The sequence below is a fragment of the Onychomys torridus genome, chromosome 5 (genome assembly GCF_903995425.1).
Source record: "Onychomys torridus chromosome 5, mOncTor1.1, whole genome shotgun sequence".
Taxonomy (NCBI): Eukaryota; Metazoa; Chordata; class Mammalia; order Rodentia; family Cricetidae; genus Onychomys; species Onychomys torridus.
In genome coordinates this window covers 70,450,100-70,463,976 of record NC_050447.1, presented here as the reverse complement: position 1 = coordinate 70,463,976, position 13,877 = coordinate 70,450,100, and the positions used below count along the sequence as shown (strand labels likewise).

At 46.2% G+C, this 13,877-nt stretch overlaps 1 protein-coding gene across 10 annotated transcripts in view; it reads left to right on the top strand.

The window, feature by feature from the left end:
* Frmd4a (FERM domain containing 4A) overlaps positions 1–13,877 on the top strand; it is a 579,710-nt gene that overhangs the window by 533,146 nt on the left and 32,687 nt on the right. For all 10 annotated transcript variants that reach the window (XM_036187607.1, XM_036187611.1, XM_036187608.1 and 7 more), the window contains one exon: positions 6,452–6,593. In XM_036187607.1, the coding sequence (XP_036043500.1) occupies positions 6,452–6,593 (142 nt within the window). The remainder of the gene's footprint in view (positions 1–6,451; positions 6,594–13,877) is intronic.

Sequence of the window (13,877 nt, the reverse complement as noted above, 5' to 3'; positions counted from 1 at the left end):
GGGTGCTGCTCCTCAGGGACTCCAGCCCAGCCACCACCAGAGATGCCCAGGCCTCAGGTACAGTCACGTGGGGTCCTTAGGAGGCATTCTGAACATACATTTGGGGACTGTGGAGGCTCTCTTAGGAGTGTGCTCTCAAACTCTTACTGATGTTTAGACAGTGGTATAGTGTTTTCTTGGTAGTGGGGCAGATAACCGTCCTCAGCTAATAGAGGCAACTAACCCAGCCTGTTTAGGGAAATTGCTGTGAAAAGCCCTTCAGGCTTTTCCAACTGCCAACTCTGTTTTTAAAATGTAAACCTGGAAAAGTGAAAAAGAAAACAAAACAGATACAGCACCAGCCCCATTGCCCTCAGGTAGACCTGGAGCCTGGGGCGTTGGCAAAGTGCCACTCTGAGCCTGCTCCTCACCCACCCCCGCCTAGACAGCCTCCCGGTGGGTGGGAGAATGAGGTGCTCTTGGTTCACACACAGCTTATGGCAACACTCTGGCCTCTCTTCCTCCACCTGGCCTCCCTTCCTCCTCTTCCAGAGACCCCCCAGGCCACTCCCATTCCAGGTATCACAGCTGGGCCCCTTCAGGGGTAGATAGATGGCTATAAGTTTGTGTTAGGAGTCTACAGGCCTCTGGTGATGGGAACACTGGGCAATCCCAGCTGGGGCGCCTCTAGTGGCTTCCACTGTCCACAGGAAGTTGCCTCCTTTGTGTGTGTTCTTAGGGGGTAGTGGCATTTAAATGGATCAAGATGTTAGATTGGTACCTTCTTGGCTCCTTGTCCCTTTCTTGTGCCCACCCCCCAGTGGAGGAGGAAGTGGAAGCTGAAAGTAGGCTAGCACAAGATAGTAAAGGAAACTGGTGGGAATGAAGCCGCCCACCTGCCCCAGTTCAGTCTCCAATCCGGGTCTGTCCATGTCACAGCCACTGTCTGCTCTGGAGAGTATTGAGTCTTTGTCTGAGTCTTCCTGGCGCTTTATTTTAGGGGTGACAGAGTCTGGTGTTCATGCGGCTGGAAATCATGAGAGTATTCCACACTCCTTGAGTGATGATGGGCCTTGGCATAGGCCTTTGAAGCTTAATTAGATCAAAGGAAACAGGGCCACAGGGGTTTGACTCACATTAGATGTTGAGACAGTGGGGGCTGGTGCTCTGCTCTCCAGTGGAGGAGTTGGAGATCAACACCCACAAACATTGATTTCATCCTGTGTTGCTTGCTGGTGGGTAGTAATGGTCGAAAGGTTGAACATTTTTCCCAAATCCCACTGCCAGTGACTCTTGAGGGCAGAACGATACCCTACCCCACCCCCACCCCACTCTACTACCAGAGTCTGCAATGGGAAGAGGAAGTAGCCATTTCAGCCATAGGACAGTGCAGTGTCAGCAGCATGGGGCCCTCCTCCCCAGGCTGGTGTTCTCTGTAGTTTCCTGGGTATCTCAAATAGCCCATTCTTGGGGTTCTTTGCCAAAAACAAAAATGCTCACATTTGCCTAGGAGAGGTCTTGTTCAGGGGGCTGAGGATTTAGTAAGTGAAGCTGGGGGGCAGGGGGGAATCACCAATCACTCTTTAGCAGGAAGCATTATTTAAAAAACAAACAGGGCTGGAGAGGTGGCTCAGTGGTTAAGAGCACTGGCTGATCTCCCAGAGGATCCAAGTTCAATTCCCAGCACCCATATGGCAGCTCCTAACTGTCTATAATTCCACTTCTGACATCCTCACACATACATGCAGGCAACACACCAATGCACATAAAATATAAACAAACAAATAAATAAATAAATAAATAAATTGTTTAAAAGAGAGAGAGAGAGAAAAACCTAGATAACAGGAGGTGGCCCACACCTGTAAATCTAGCTCTTGAGGGCAAACACAGGGAGATTGTTGCTTCGGGGCTAGCCTAATCTATATAGAGAGTTCCAGAATAGCCAAGACAACTTATTTAATGAGACTCTGCCTCAAATAAATGAATAAATAAATAAATAATAGGTTTTTTTTAAAGAAAGAAAGAAGAGGCAAAAACCAAAGCCCCAAAGCATGAGGAAACCCTTAGCTGTCCTTCTGAAGTACAAAAGAAAACAGCCACATTGGGGAATAGAATTTTACCCAGGAATCTTTACATGGCTGCAAATGTCCCAGAAGCCCAGATATGTGTCATGCAAACAAACAAACAAAAAAGTTTGTCTTCTTGTGGCACTAGGAATTGAACCTGGGACATTATTCCTAAGCAAGTGTTCCACCACTGAACTTGTCCTCAGACCTAGAATTAGGAGCCAATTCTTTAACATTACAGACAGGCGAAGACCAGTTCCCCTGTCTGGATGTTAGACAACTATTTCCCAGCTCTGTGACCTTGGGTAGGCATCTTATCACATGCCTTTGCTTTCCCCAACTGGAGAACAGAAAAGGAACTTCCTGACCCAGATTTGTACTTGCTGAAATGACATGGTGTTTGTGAAACTGCTTTAGGAAATTTGTGCTTTATTAACATCATGGTTAAGTTAACACATTCCCCTGTCCAATGCTGCATCAAGTTCAAACTGTCTGAGAAGATCCCACTTTAAAGCTGAGATAGAGAAATACTGAGTTGGCATTAGATTACAGCACAGTTTGTTTCTGGGATATCATATGACCCACCTTTGGTGGGCAGCATGGGCTCTGTAGTGATTGTCAACAGGCCTAGGATAGAAAGCTTCACATATTTCTGGACAGCCAGTGTGGGCTGGCATCCTGGCAGCGCCTCACATTCTACTGTATGGGGCCATGCCAACCATTCCTTTCTCTGAAGTGCTCCCAGCATAGTTCAGGCCTCCCAAGTGATGTTTATCAAGCCCAGAGAAACAAGTCCAGTCTAGTGGTTTGAGTCAGCAAGAGCAGTAGCCAAGACAGCTCATGTGCCTCCTTCCTGGCACCCAGAGCACCTCCCGGCCATTGTGCAAATCATTTAAGAAAGCCTCCCAGTCCTGGTGCACACCTCTAATCCCAGCACTTGGGAGGCAGAAGCAGGCAGATCTCCGAGTTCGAGGCCAGTCTGGTCTACACAACGAGTTCTAGGACAGGCAGAGAGCTACACAGAGAAACCCTGTATGAAAGAAGGGGGAGGAAGAGAAGTATTCCCTCTGTCCCTGTCCCCTCTCTCCCCATTTTCCCCCTCCCTCCCTCCCACTTCCTCTTCCTCCATCAGCTCCTCAAACATGTACACGAAGGAAAACTTGCACCATCACAAACAGAGTGGAGGGAAGTTGATACTCTGCAGTTCAGAGTGTGAAGCTATGCAGACATCAATCATAACTGATCATTTATATCTGCTGTCACTAAAGTTCAGCAGTGCTGTCAAAAGGATTCAGTAACCTCTGCATCCTGGAGCCAAAGAATGGCTTTCAAACTTCAGGGGCAAGTATTGGAAAGCTCCCATTGTTTAGAGAAACTGATGGATATTTTTCCTCTGACCTTATAGTGGTGCTTTCTAGAGTTAGCCCCAATGCAGACATCTTTCCTCCTTATTCTCTCCTTTTTTCTTCTCTCCTCGTCCAATCTATTCCTTCTAAAATCAACAGCATGATAGAACAAATTAAGGCTTGTTCACAGAACATCCGTACTGACACTGAGTGGTCATTTGGGATGTTTAGGGACTCTGGGGCTGACCCTAACACTGCAAGAAGAGAATCTCCTGGGACCATTCACTACATTGTTTTCTTGGTTCTCATCCCACAAGCACTCTGTTGGGTTGTTGTGATAGGCCCATTCCAGAAAGTTCTTAAAGTTACCAGAATCTAGAATACATTAGAAAAAGGCTATCTGGCTGGGAGGTGGTGGCGCACGCCTTTAATCCCAGCACTTGGGAGGCAGAGGCAGGCGGATCTCTGTGAGTTTGAGACCAGCCTGGGCTACAGAGTGAGTTCCAGGAAAGGTGCCAAAGCTACACAGAGAAACCCTGTCTCAAAAGACCAAAAAGAAAAAAGAAAGAAAGAAAAGAAAAGAAAAAAGCCACCTGTTGTCCCTGCTTCTGTAGTTTGTAGTTTGCTTTTCTGCCTCTGGGGTTGATGTCTAAGCAGGAAAGGAGGGGCGCATTTGAGGACGGGTTTCCATGTGATTAATGGGACCTTTACAAGCCACCTAGAGCCATCAATCTGACCTCATTCACAAATTACATCCGGGTCCTAGATTATACCCTACTCCTATTGCAGTGGCCTTGACCTACAGTGTTCACCATGGTCCTCATCCCAGCTCTGTGATGGAAGCTTTAAGATCCCTGATGTAAGCAGGCATCTGAGGATCAGAGAGGTCAAGGGTCAAAGTCTAACAGTGAGTGATGCAGAGGAGCTCCAGGCCCTAGCCACTGTGTTATGTGGGTTCAATGAGTTGCTGCTCTGTAGCCATTTAAGTGTGGGCTTCTTCTATAAAAATGCAGGACTTGGTCAAATGCAGTGTAGAAAGAGAGGAAGTAATGGATGGTGTGCACCCTGCTTGCCTGAAGGATAAAGAACAGCCAGATGGGTGCTGTAGATATGTAGAGTCCACATGAAATAGAAAGCCCTTCCTGCTTCCTGTGGCAGCCAAAGGCTGCCAGGCCTGGCAGCTGGGTTTGTTTATGAACACAGGGGCCCTAACCTGAGGAAGCCGACTTGGTGCTGTACGTAAAGAAGAAAGAGGGGGTTGGGAAGGAGACCCAAGTCTAAGTTCCAATGGTAGAGGAGGAGAGGAGGAGGAAGACAGTTCACATCGGGTGAACAAAACAAAAGCAAAAGTCTCCGTGTTTCTTCTGGCCAAAGATGCTCATTTGTTAAGAGGAGGAAAGTACGCGGGGCCGGAAGTCACTGTCGTTCATCAGCACAGGCAACAACATCTGAGGCCAGAGGAAGGGCAAGGCCTGAAGGATCCAAATAGCCTTTGCGGGACAAATAACAGCCCCTGGGCAAAGGAGGAAGCCTGGAAGTCAGGAAGAGGGGACTGTGGTGTGCAGGCCTCTCCAAAGCTGTCACCATCTGTCTGGAACCTTGTGGGTGAGGAAAGACTTCCTCTCCTGTAGCAGCCACCCATGGAGCTCACCCAACTCCACCACAGAGAGCCAGTGTGTGCTTAGAGTATCATCTGTAGTGTTTTCATGATGCTCTGAGGTAATTAAAAAATTGATTTAAAAACAATAGCAACAAATTGCAAAATGCCAAATGTCTATAGGAAGAAAATACAGCACATTTCCACATTACCAAAGGTGTCACTAAATAATGCATGTAGCCTTACCGAAGAAGCAATCACTTTTAGGGATGGAATTGTAAACACAGAACAAAACCATTCTGAGATTCTCCCCACCTCTGTAATTATAAGCCCAACAGGGTCAGTTGATCTGCACACAAAGTGGACTGGAGTTTGAACTCCAATATGAAGACTTTGAAACCTTCATAGATTTAATCAATGAAAACTGAAGCAAATCTCCAGCCAGATGCTATTGGTGGGACCTGAGTATCCCAGAGGTTTCTGTCTGGGTAGTCTTTTCAGATGTGGGATGCCAGTAATTCATCATCTAAACTTTCCCTGGTCACACGGGTAATAACTGAAGATACTTAATAACGTCTAAATTTATTGATAGTTCATGAATTTGTTCCACAAATCTCATCTGTCATTCATAAAGCTAAATTTTTTTCTCCTCTTTGTTTAAGCATAAAATAAGTATAGTCACAACTCTGTGTGTGTGTGTGTGTGTGTGTGTGTGTGTGTGTGTGTGTGTGTAGGGGCTGAACCCAGGATCTTGTACATACCAGAGAAGTGATCTACTTTTGAGCTATACCTACTTATTCTACTTTTTATGTTAAGAATGGATCCCTCAAGTGGGTGATAGTGGCACACACCTTTAATCCCAGCACTCAGGAGGCAGAGCCACGTGGATCTCTGTGAGTTGGAGGCCAGCCTGATCTACAGAGTGAGATCCAGGACAAGGCACCAAAACTACACAGAGAAACCCTGTCTCAAAAAACCAAAAAAAGAAAGAAAGAAAGGAAGGAAGGAAGGAAAGAGAGAGAGAGAGAGAGAGAGAGAGAGAGAGAGAGAGAGAGAGAAAGAAAGAAAATGGATCCCTCACTAAATTGTTTAAGCTGACTTTGAACTTGCTCTTTGGCCCAGGCAGAGGTCAAGCAGAGAAGAAAGGAGAGGAGGAGGGGAGGGATTAGAGAGAGGAAAGGGGATGTCCTAACAGAGCTTGTCTTTTTCGACTCCAGCTCACCCTTCTGTGGTCAGTAGTAACTTCCCTGGTTTATATTTGGGAATAATAAGACAAATGAGATTAAATACTTTTCCCAGAATATAGACTGCAAAGTCCACACTCTTCACACTCTGTCCCACAGCCTGTGGAATCCTGGGCTGTGAATTCCGGTTTGTGTAGCTTATGAGCCACCTGACTTCAGGACTCCCAGTAGGTGAGTGTTTTCTGTTCCCTCTCTAACCTGTGCACCTTTCCTTTCCAGTCCAAGATCCATGCAGCACGAAGCCTGAGTGAGATCGCCATAGACCTCACAGAAACAGGAACGCTGAAGACCTCGAAGCTGGCCAACATGGGGAGCAAAGGGAAGATCATCAGCGGCAGCAGCGGGAGCCTGCTGTCCTCAGGTAGGACCTGCGCCCAAGATACCTTCCACAGAATGGCTTCCACCCAGGGAGGTAGGGAACACCATCCCATGCTGTCCAGATGCTGGCTTTAGTTCCCAGACCAAGCTTTGGAGACAAATGCAGGTTTAAGAAGTTTCCCAAGATACCCAAAGGAGCAGAGGGGGATGAGGGGATGAGTGTAACTTCACAGTATGGGACAAATTGTCTGAGTCTCTGCAGGGACCTCACAGGGATTTTTAGAATGCTGACTGGTGTAATCGGTAACTATCATCAGGAACGTTAGCTCCAAAGGCAGAGAGTGGGGTTTGCTCATGTGTTCTTAAGAGGGGGGCTGAACTGGGGAAGGAGAGGTCAGGGTCAAGCTGCTATATTCTGCTTCCAAGGAGACATCTGAGGCTTTAAAAGGTAAATGAGACAAGGAGAGACTTGCTGTCACAAGAGATGGCTGAATGAGTACCCTGTGACACCACCCAGTTCTACTGTCTCTTCCTGTGAGCATCAGGCAGGTCGTTTTACCATTAAAGATTAGGAAGACTGAATCAAAATTATTTTGGCTTCAAGAGTGGGGATCAAGGATGTAGTTCATTGGTAGAGTGCTTGCTTAGCTTAGTGCACACAAAGCTCTGGGTTCAATGACAAGAAGAGGCATGGGTTTATGGAGGGCTGAGGGAGAAAAAGACAGCCATTGTTTCAGAAATGTGAGCCACGTGTGACTAGTCAATGCCTCTTCCAAAGCCGTGTGTTTAAATGCCTGATTAACTTGAGTGGATGTTTGTTCGCTTCCTGTCGCTGTGATAAACATCATGACCAAAAACAACTTAGGGGAAAAAAGGGTTTATTTCATCTCACACTTCCAGCTGTCAGTCCATTACTGAGGGAAGTCAGAGCAAGAACTCAAGGCAAGAACTGAAACAAACCACAGAGAAACACCGCTTACTGGCTTGCTCTCCCAGGTTCTTGTTCAGCTAGCTTTCTTATGCAGTCCAGGTCCACCTGCCTAGGGATGATACCACCCACAGTGGAGTGAGCTCTGCCGCATCAGTCACCCATCAAGACCATCTCACCAGATATGACCACAGGCCAATCTGATCTGGGCAGTCCTGTGCTTGAGACTTAGACAGATGACTCTGGGCTATGTCAAGTTGATAGCTAAAGCTAACTAGGACAGGAGCCATGTCACCTTGCCTCTGAGCTAGGAAAATAAAAGACGTCTCTACCTCCTACCTGTGCGTAGGGCCAGTGATATAACTATATACAGTGACTGTAAACAAGGGTAACAACCAAAAAGGGAAAGACAGAAGAAAAAGATGAGCTGATGTGTGTTAGCTTCTGGGCTGGTGTTGTCCACTCATAGTCAGAAGTTCGCACCGAATGAGCTAAGGAGGAAAAGTATGTACGCTGTGCCTGGAGTGAGAAGTAGGTTTGCTGTGGGGCTGACAGAGTGTGAACTCAGGTCTCCATGTTGGACAGGCTATGACCCTACTTCTCAGAGACCTAGTAATATGTTCACATGTTTGTGAGCTCTATATAATATGCTGTATATTGTTTGTCTTAAATGAACTGTCAAAATTATATAAGCTTCAGGCTCATAAAAGCTGGGTCTGTCTCTGCTGTACCTCCATGGGGTTGACTTTCTAACTCTGCCCCTGCCTAGAATTCTTCAAAGCTGTTTTATACAAAAGGTGTGCCAAAATGGCCATGACTTCTGAGGCTTAGAAGTTTGCAAAGAAGGCTGGTGGTGATGACGAGTGACTTTAATCCCAGCACTTGGGAGGCAGAGGCAGGTGGATCTCTGTGAGTTCAAGACCTACCTAGGCTACAGAGTGAGTTCCAGGAAAGATGCAAAGCTACACTGAGAAACCCTGTCTTGAAAAACCAAAAAAAAAAAAAAAAAAAAAAAAAAAGTTTGTAAAGTAGACTGTAGAAAATGTTGTCTTTTTATATCAAGACAAGACCATTCAAAACCTAAACATCTATCTGGGGCTGTAGCTCCTCCCAGCCTCCCACTGAATGGGCAGAGCAGAGCCTTTTAGATACAGCATACAGTGGTTTTCCTAATTCCTGTGAAATAGTCTCAGATAAGAGCCTGGATCTATCCTACCTGCCTCCTTCTCTAGTTCCTGGGAATCGAGCCTTGCTCCATGCTGGATTCTTCCAGCTCAGGGTTGTAGAAGTGCAATGTGACCCTTGGTTTTCTCCTCATTCCACAAGAGTCTGTAAGTCTGCATGAGCCCAGGAATGAGTTTATATTTCTACCAAGTTCCCAGATCACTCTGCGGCTGCTGGTCCAGGGAACTGTGTTTTGAAGGCCATTCTTGTTGCTAAGAAGAGACTAAGGTGGTCACGTGGCTTAAGATAATGAAACTCAGGATTCTCCACTTTCAGCTTATGACCTGGTCCATCTTCCTGGGCCCCTCATAACTCTGAGGCAACCTCTAGGGCATCAAGGCAGATGCCTATCAGCATCTGTAGATGAAATTCCTAAGGTGAGACTGACCCCACATAACCATCGGGAATGGCATTTAAGCATCTTTAAAACCGGAATGCAACCCATTTCTATACTGTCATCAGATTGCCATTAACCACCAATCCAAGGGCTGAAAGATAAGTCGCAAGAAAATCTTCCTGCTGAATCCATGCCTGTGTGTAATGTGCAAGCATCGCCCTCTCAGGTGAGATGCTTAGGAACTGATAAATGCAGCTGAGGCCACTTATGGCTGGTACTAGTCACTAGCTTCAGCCAGTCAGCCCTTCTGATGTTGCTAAGCAAGAAGAAACATGGAACACGGAGAAAGTCCCATGAGGAGACCAAGAAACATATCAACCTCTCCCAGGCCATACAAGTTTGAGCCTGAAAAATGTTTGTGAATGCCAGCTGAGGTTCCTTGGGGATCCCCCACGCCCACCCTCATGACTTAGGAAAATAGCTGGGACAATAGAGGGAGGGACCAGAACAGGATGCATGCCATCAGTGCACAAAGGGAATTTCTAGGATACATGGATCTGGTCTCCCTCCCACAGAGGTTGCTGCCTGCTGCCTCTCCTGATTGCTTGCTCTGGGAGGAGGTAGCCCTCACCTGGGGAAAGCCATTGGTAGCCCTACCTGTGACCGACCAGGTTAGTATCCCACTGTGGAGGAATTTAACCCCTGGTCTAAAAACTGGGGCAGCTGGTTAGTCTCCCTTCCTTTTTCTTTCTGTCCTCTTGTCTGGAACATGTTCTCACATGCTTGCTGTTACAGGACAGCTCTGTCTTATTGTGAACACTTGCCAGACCTTCCATGCTAATGTCATTCACAGGGGAGACAGCACAGCATCCAGTTGCATAGACTGCTTCCCCCCACCCTCCTTAGTTTGTGATATCTAATAAATGTTCCTTAAAAGCATATGGAGAGCCGGGCAGTGGTGGCACACGCCTTGAATCCCAGCACTCGGGAGGCAGAGCCGGGTGGATCTCTGTGAGTTTGAGGCCAGCCTGGGCTACCAAGTGAGCTCCAGGAAAAGGCGCAAAGCTACACAGGAAAACCCTGTCTCGAAAAACAAAAAACAAAACAAAACAAAACAAAAAAAAGCATATGGAGAACCTAGTTAGCACAAGAAAATCCCTAGTCCATTGTCCAGCATCCAGTAGCTACTCAGTAAAGTATCAATAAGAAATTTCAGAGACTAGCAGAAAGACCTGCTGTGTGTGGCGAGAACCTTCATTTTTCTGGAACATGTGGTGTCTCTGGCCTCACCAAGAATTCTCCTGAGAATCCCCAAACCTCTAGGGTAAAAGTGATACCACGCTGATCATTAGGAATGACATCCAAGCATCTTTAAAAATAGGTGGAGGGGTTGGGGATTTAGCTCAGTGGTAGAGTGCTTGCCTAGCAAGCACAAGGCCCTGGGTTCGGTCCTCAGCTCTGGAAAAAAAAAAAAAAAAACTAGATGGACATCTCTGTGCTGCTGTCAGGCTGGCATTCTTTGTCATCCTGGTGTTAGACCTTTTGAGGTCACTTGCATCGGCCCCTCAGCCTTCTCCAATATTGTCCCTAGAGCAATGGTGGCCAGCTCTTATTGTTTCTGTTCATCGCCTTCTACACTTCCCAGTGCCACATCATGCATCACCCATCACCGAACCATATGTCAATGCAGTCCTATTTCCGTGATATAAACATTCATTTCGACTCCTAAGAGATACTGGCTTATGCTTTGATTTTGGTCACTTGGGTCCGCCGTTGGGCACAGCCCTCCCCACCAACCCCAGGCATTGCCAAAGAAGTTCGTGCTGCCGAGGTTTGTTTATACTGGACTGTAGAAGCTTGAGTGCTGCAAAAGCCTCCTCTACTGAATGGATGTTTCTGAACTCAATTGTGCAGGGCTGGCCTGAGCCAAAACTAGGGAGGGGGTAATATACACAGCATTTAAAAACACATAGGCTTCTCTGAAAAGAGTTTGAATATTGTATATAGATACAAAATAAAATAGTTCTAAGCTATTAGTAACTTTAAGGGCAGTTTTCCTACTTAAGGATGAGCAACTACCTTTAAAATTGCCAGGAAGTCCAGTATCCGAGGCCTCTAACACTAAAGAAATGAAGGAATGCCATTGTTATCCATTACAAAAATCAGAAGTCTATGCCCACCAATGGCCTGAGTCATTAGTATGAGTGGGGCAGGCGGGGTAATGACTAGCATTTCCAAATGAAAAGCACACATGGTTCTGTGATTAAGTTTAGGGTCAAGACATTTTACAGAGGGGCTCCCAGGAGGATGCTGTAGGCTTATATCCTAGTGGAGACCCACAGGGTGGTGTCTGTCCCATCCAAGTCGAAGCTACAGGACTGTGTCAGTCAAAATCTACATGTGTAGGGCTTCAGGAAATCTGCTGATGGATCCCCAGAAAGGGAGAGAATAAGCGGGACACCTAGTCACAGTGGCCCTTATGAGCCTAGATATTTCCTCCAAATTTGGAGATAGCTTTGGCCATGGGCTTCAAGTAACAAGTTGCTAAGATGTTCAAATACAGTTTGAGAGAACAACCATAAATTCAAGCCATCCATTCAGCCTGTTTTTAGAGCTTGTACTTTCTCTGTCCTCAGCCCACCTTCTCTCTTTCTACATGAGCTCGGGTATAGCCCATTGGGCAGAACACTTGCCTAAAGCCCTCAGTCTTAATCCCCAGCACGGAACAAGAAAGAAAAACAGATCTGCTACAGGCTCTTCGAAGGGTTTCTTCCCCTTCCCTTCCCCCATTCCTTGAAATGTTAGAGGGATGGGTATGGGGGCGGGGGGCGGAGGAGGCGAAACAAAACAAAAACAACAACTATTCTTGGGTCATTGTAGCCGAAGACACATGACCTTTTCTTCACTTGTCTGGAAGTGAGAGTCTAAGACTTGTGTCAGCATTGTTTGGGGGATCTGTCTTCACACAATAGTCAGGACTTCAGTGGAAGTGTAGGCATAGTTGGGGATGATTTTGCTCTCAGGCTATTTACAACAAATGGCATAAGCCTATTTAGGAAATACCCAATGTTCTGCAGAAGAACCCCACAACTTGCTGTATTAGCCACCCAAACCAATATTCATTCTGTGTGTGTGTGTGTGTGTGTGTGTGTGTGTGTGTTTGACAGGGAGAGGGAAGAGAAAGACTTGATATTCCTTCTTCTTAAATGGAAATACAAGACACTGTTTTTTTTTTTTTTTTTTTTTAGTAGAATAAAGGGCCTGAAGTATCCCTTTACCACCAAATGAAATAGTATAATGAGTTAATGGGTAAGACTTTGGCTGTGTAGTTGATTTGGTGGCAGCTGAGTCCTCTTCTGTTTGATCAAGCAGGAACATGACAACTATGGTGATGGGTCTGAGGTTTTAAACGTACAGCCACACCCAGACCCGCATTCTGCTATCATGCCACAGCTCTGACACTTTTCATTCTAGGAAAAACATGTTGTGTTCAACCCTGACCCTGGCTTTGCCTGGGACAAGTCCACCTTCACCATTAAACAATTCCCACATTCTCCTTCTCTGCAGCCACTTCCTTCCATTGTAAGGATGTTTATTAATAACTAGTGTAAAAATGACAACGCCAACTATTTGACTTCTCTCCCCCACAGAGAGGGCCTACCAGCCGTTTGCTTATAGCTGTGTCCAGCTCACACCGCGTGACTCTGGGCAGGTATAAATCATGAGTGTTTCTTGTTTAGTGTCTTTCTTTTTGTCTCCATCCTTTCTCTTTGGTCAGTCTCCTTCCTGGATCTTTCTCTGGCCTGTTAAGAGTTTTCTGTCAGCTACGTGGTACCTCTCCTTTTAGGTCCAAGATGAACGGCATTCCAGAGGCCTTAAATTTGGTCATAACCTCAGCTCTGCTGTTGGGCACAACCTCCCAGGCACTGCCAAAGAGGTTGTTTATGCTGGACAGTGAAACTGGGCAGGCTGCAAAAGCGCTGACTGCCGAATGGATGTTTCTGGACTCAACTGAGCAGGTCTGGCCTGAGAGGAAAACAGAGTGGTGGCCCCTTCCGCTTCTATTTGGTAGAAGGTGGGGCTGACAAAGTCACTTTGGGGGCTATGTTTTGTGCCCTTGGGTGTTACTAGTAAAGGTATCCTTGCCTGTTAAAGAGAACTTAGATTGACGCCATATAGTCTAAGTGAACAGTTTTCAGTGGCCAGGCTTTAAATATTAGAAGAGAGATCTTCGACCTTCCAGACACATCACTCTGTTTCTACTTAGCCAAACTCTGTGTTCAACATCCCTATCTTTGCTGAGAGCACAGAATAAGGATCATTGAGATTTGCAATTAATCTCCAAACCTCTATATTACAATAGACCAACAGCCCTGAAGTCAGCAAGATCAGCTCCCTGGCTTCCTAAGCTGAGAAACGGAACTCATATGCATTCCTCACAAGCTCTGGTTTCAATTAGATATTTTACCAGATGCATTAACTTTTAAATACTGTCTCTCTGTTCACCTCCTTCCCTTCTTCTTGCCCCAGAGCATACCCCCTTTTAAATGGCATTTATATTCTTCCTTTTTGGCAAAAAGTGCCACTGAATCTCCCCAGAAAGCAAAGCCATCCCAGGGACTTCCAGTTAAAGAACTTCAATCTCACTACTCTCCGAACTAAACTATTCCATTTGTAAAATCTGCAAGGCTGATGAAAAGTTCTCCAAGCATGTATGGATCATGTTGGGAAGGACAGCGAATTCACAGAGATGGTCCATTGAGATAAAACGTTGATCCTACCATCTGCCATGTGGCATTATACCATGGGGTCTCCTAGGACATCTTTGATGCAAGGAA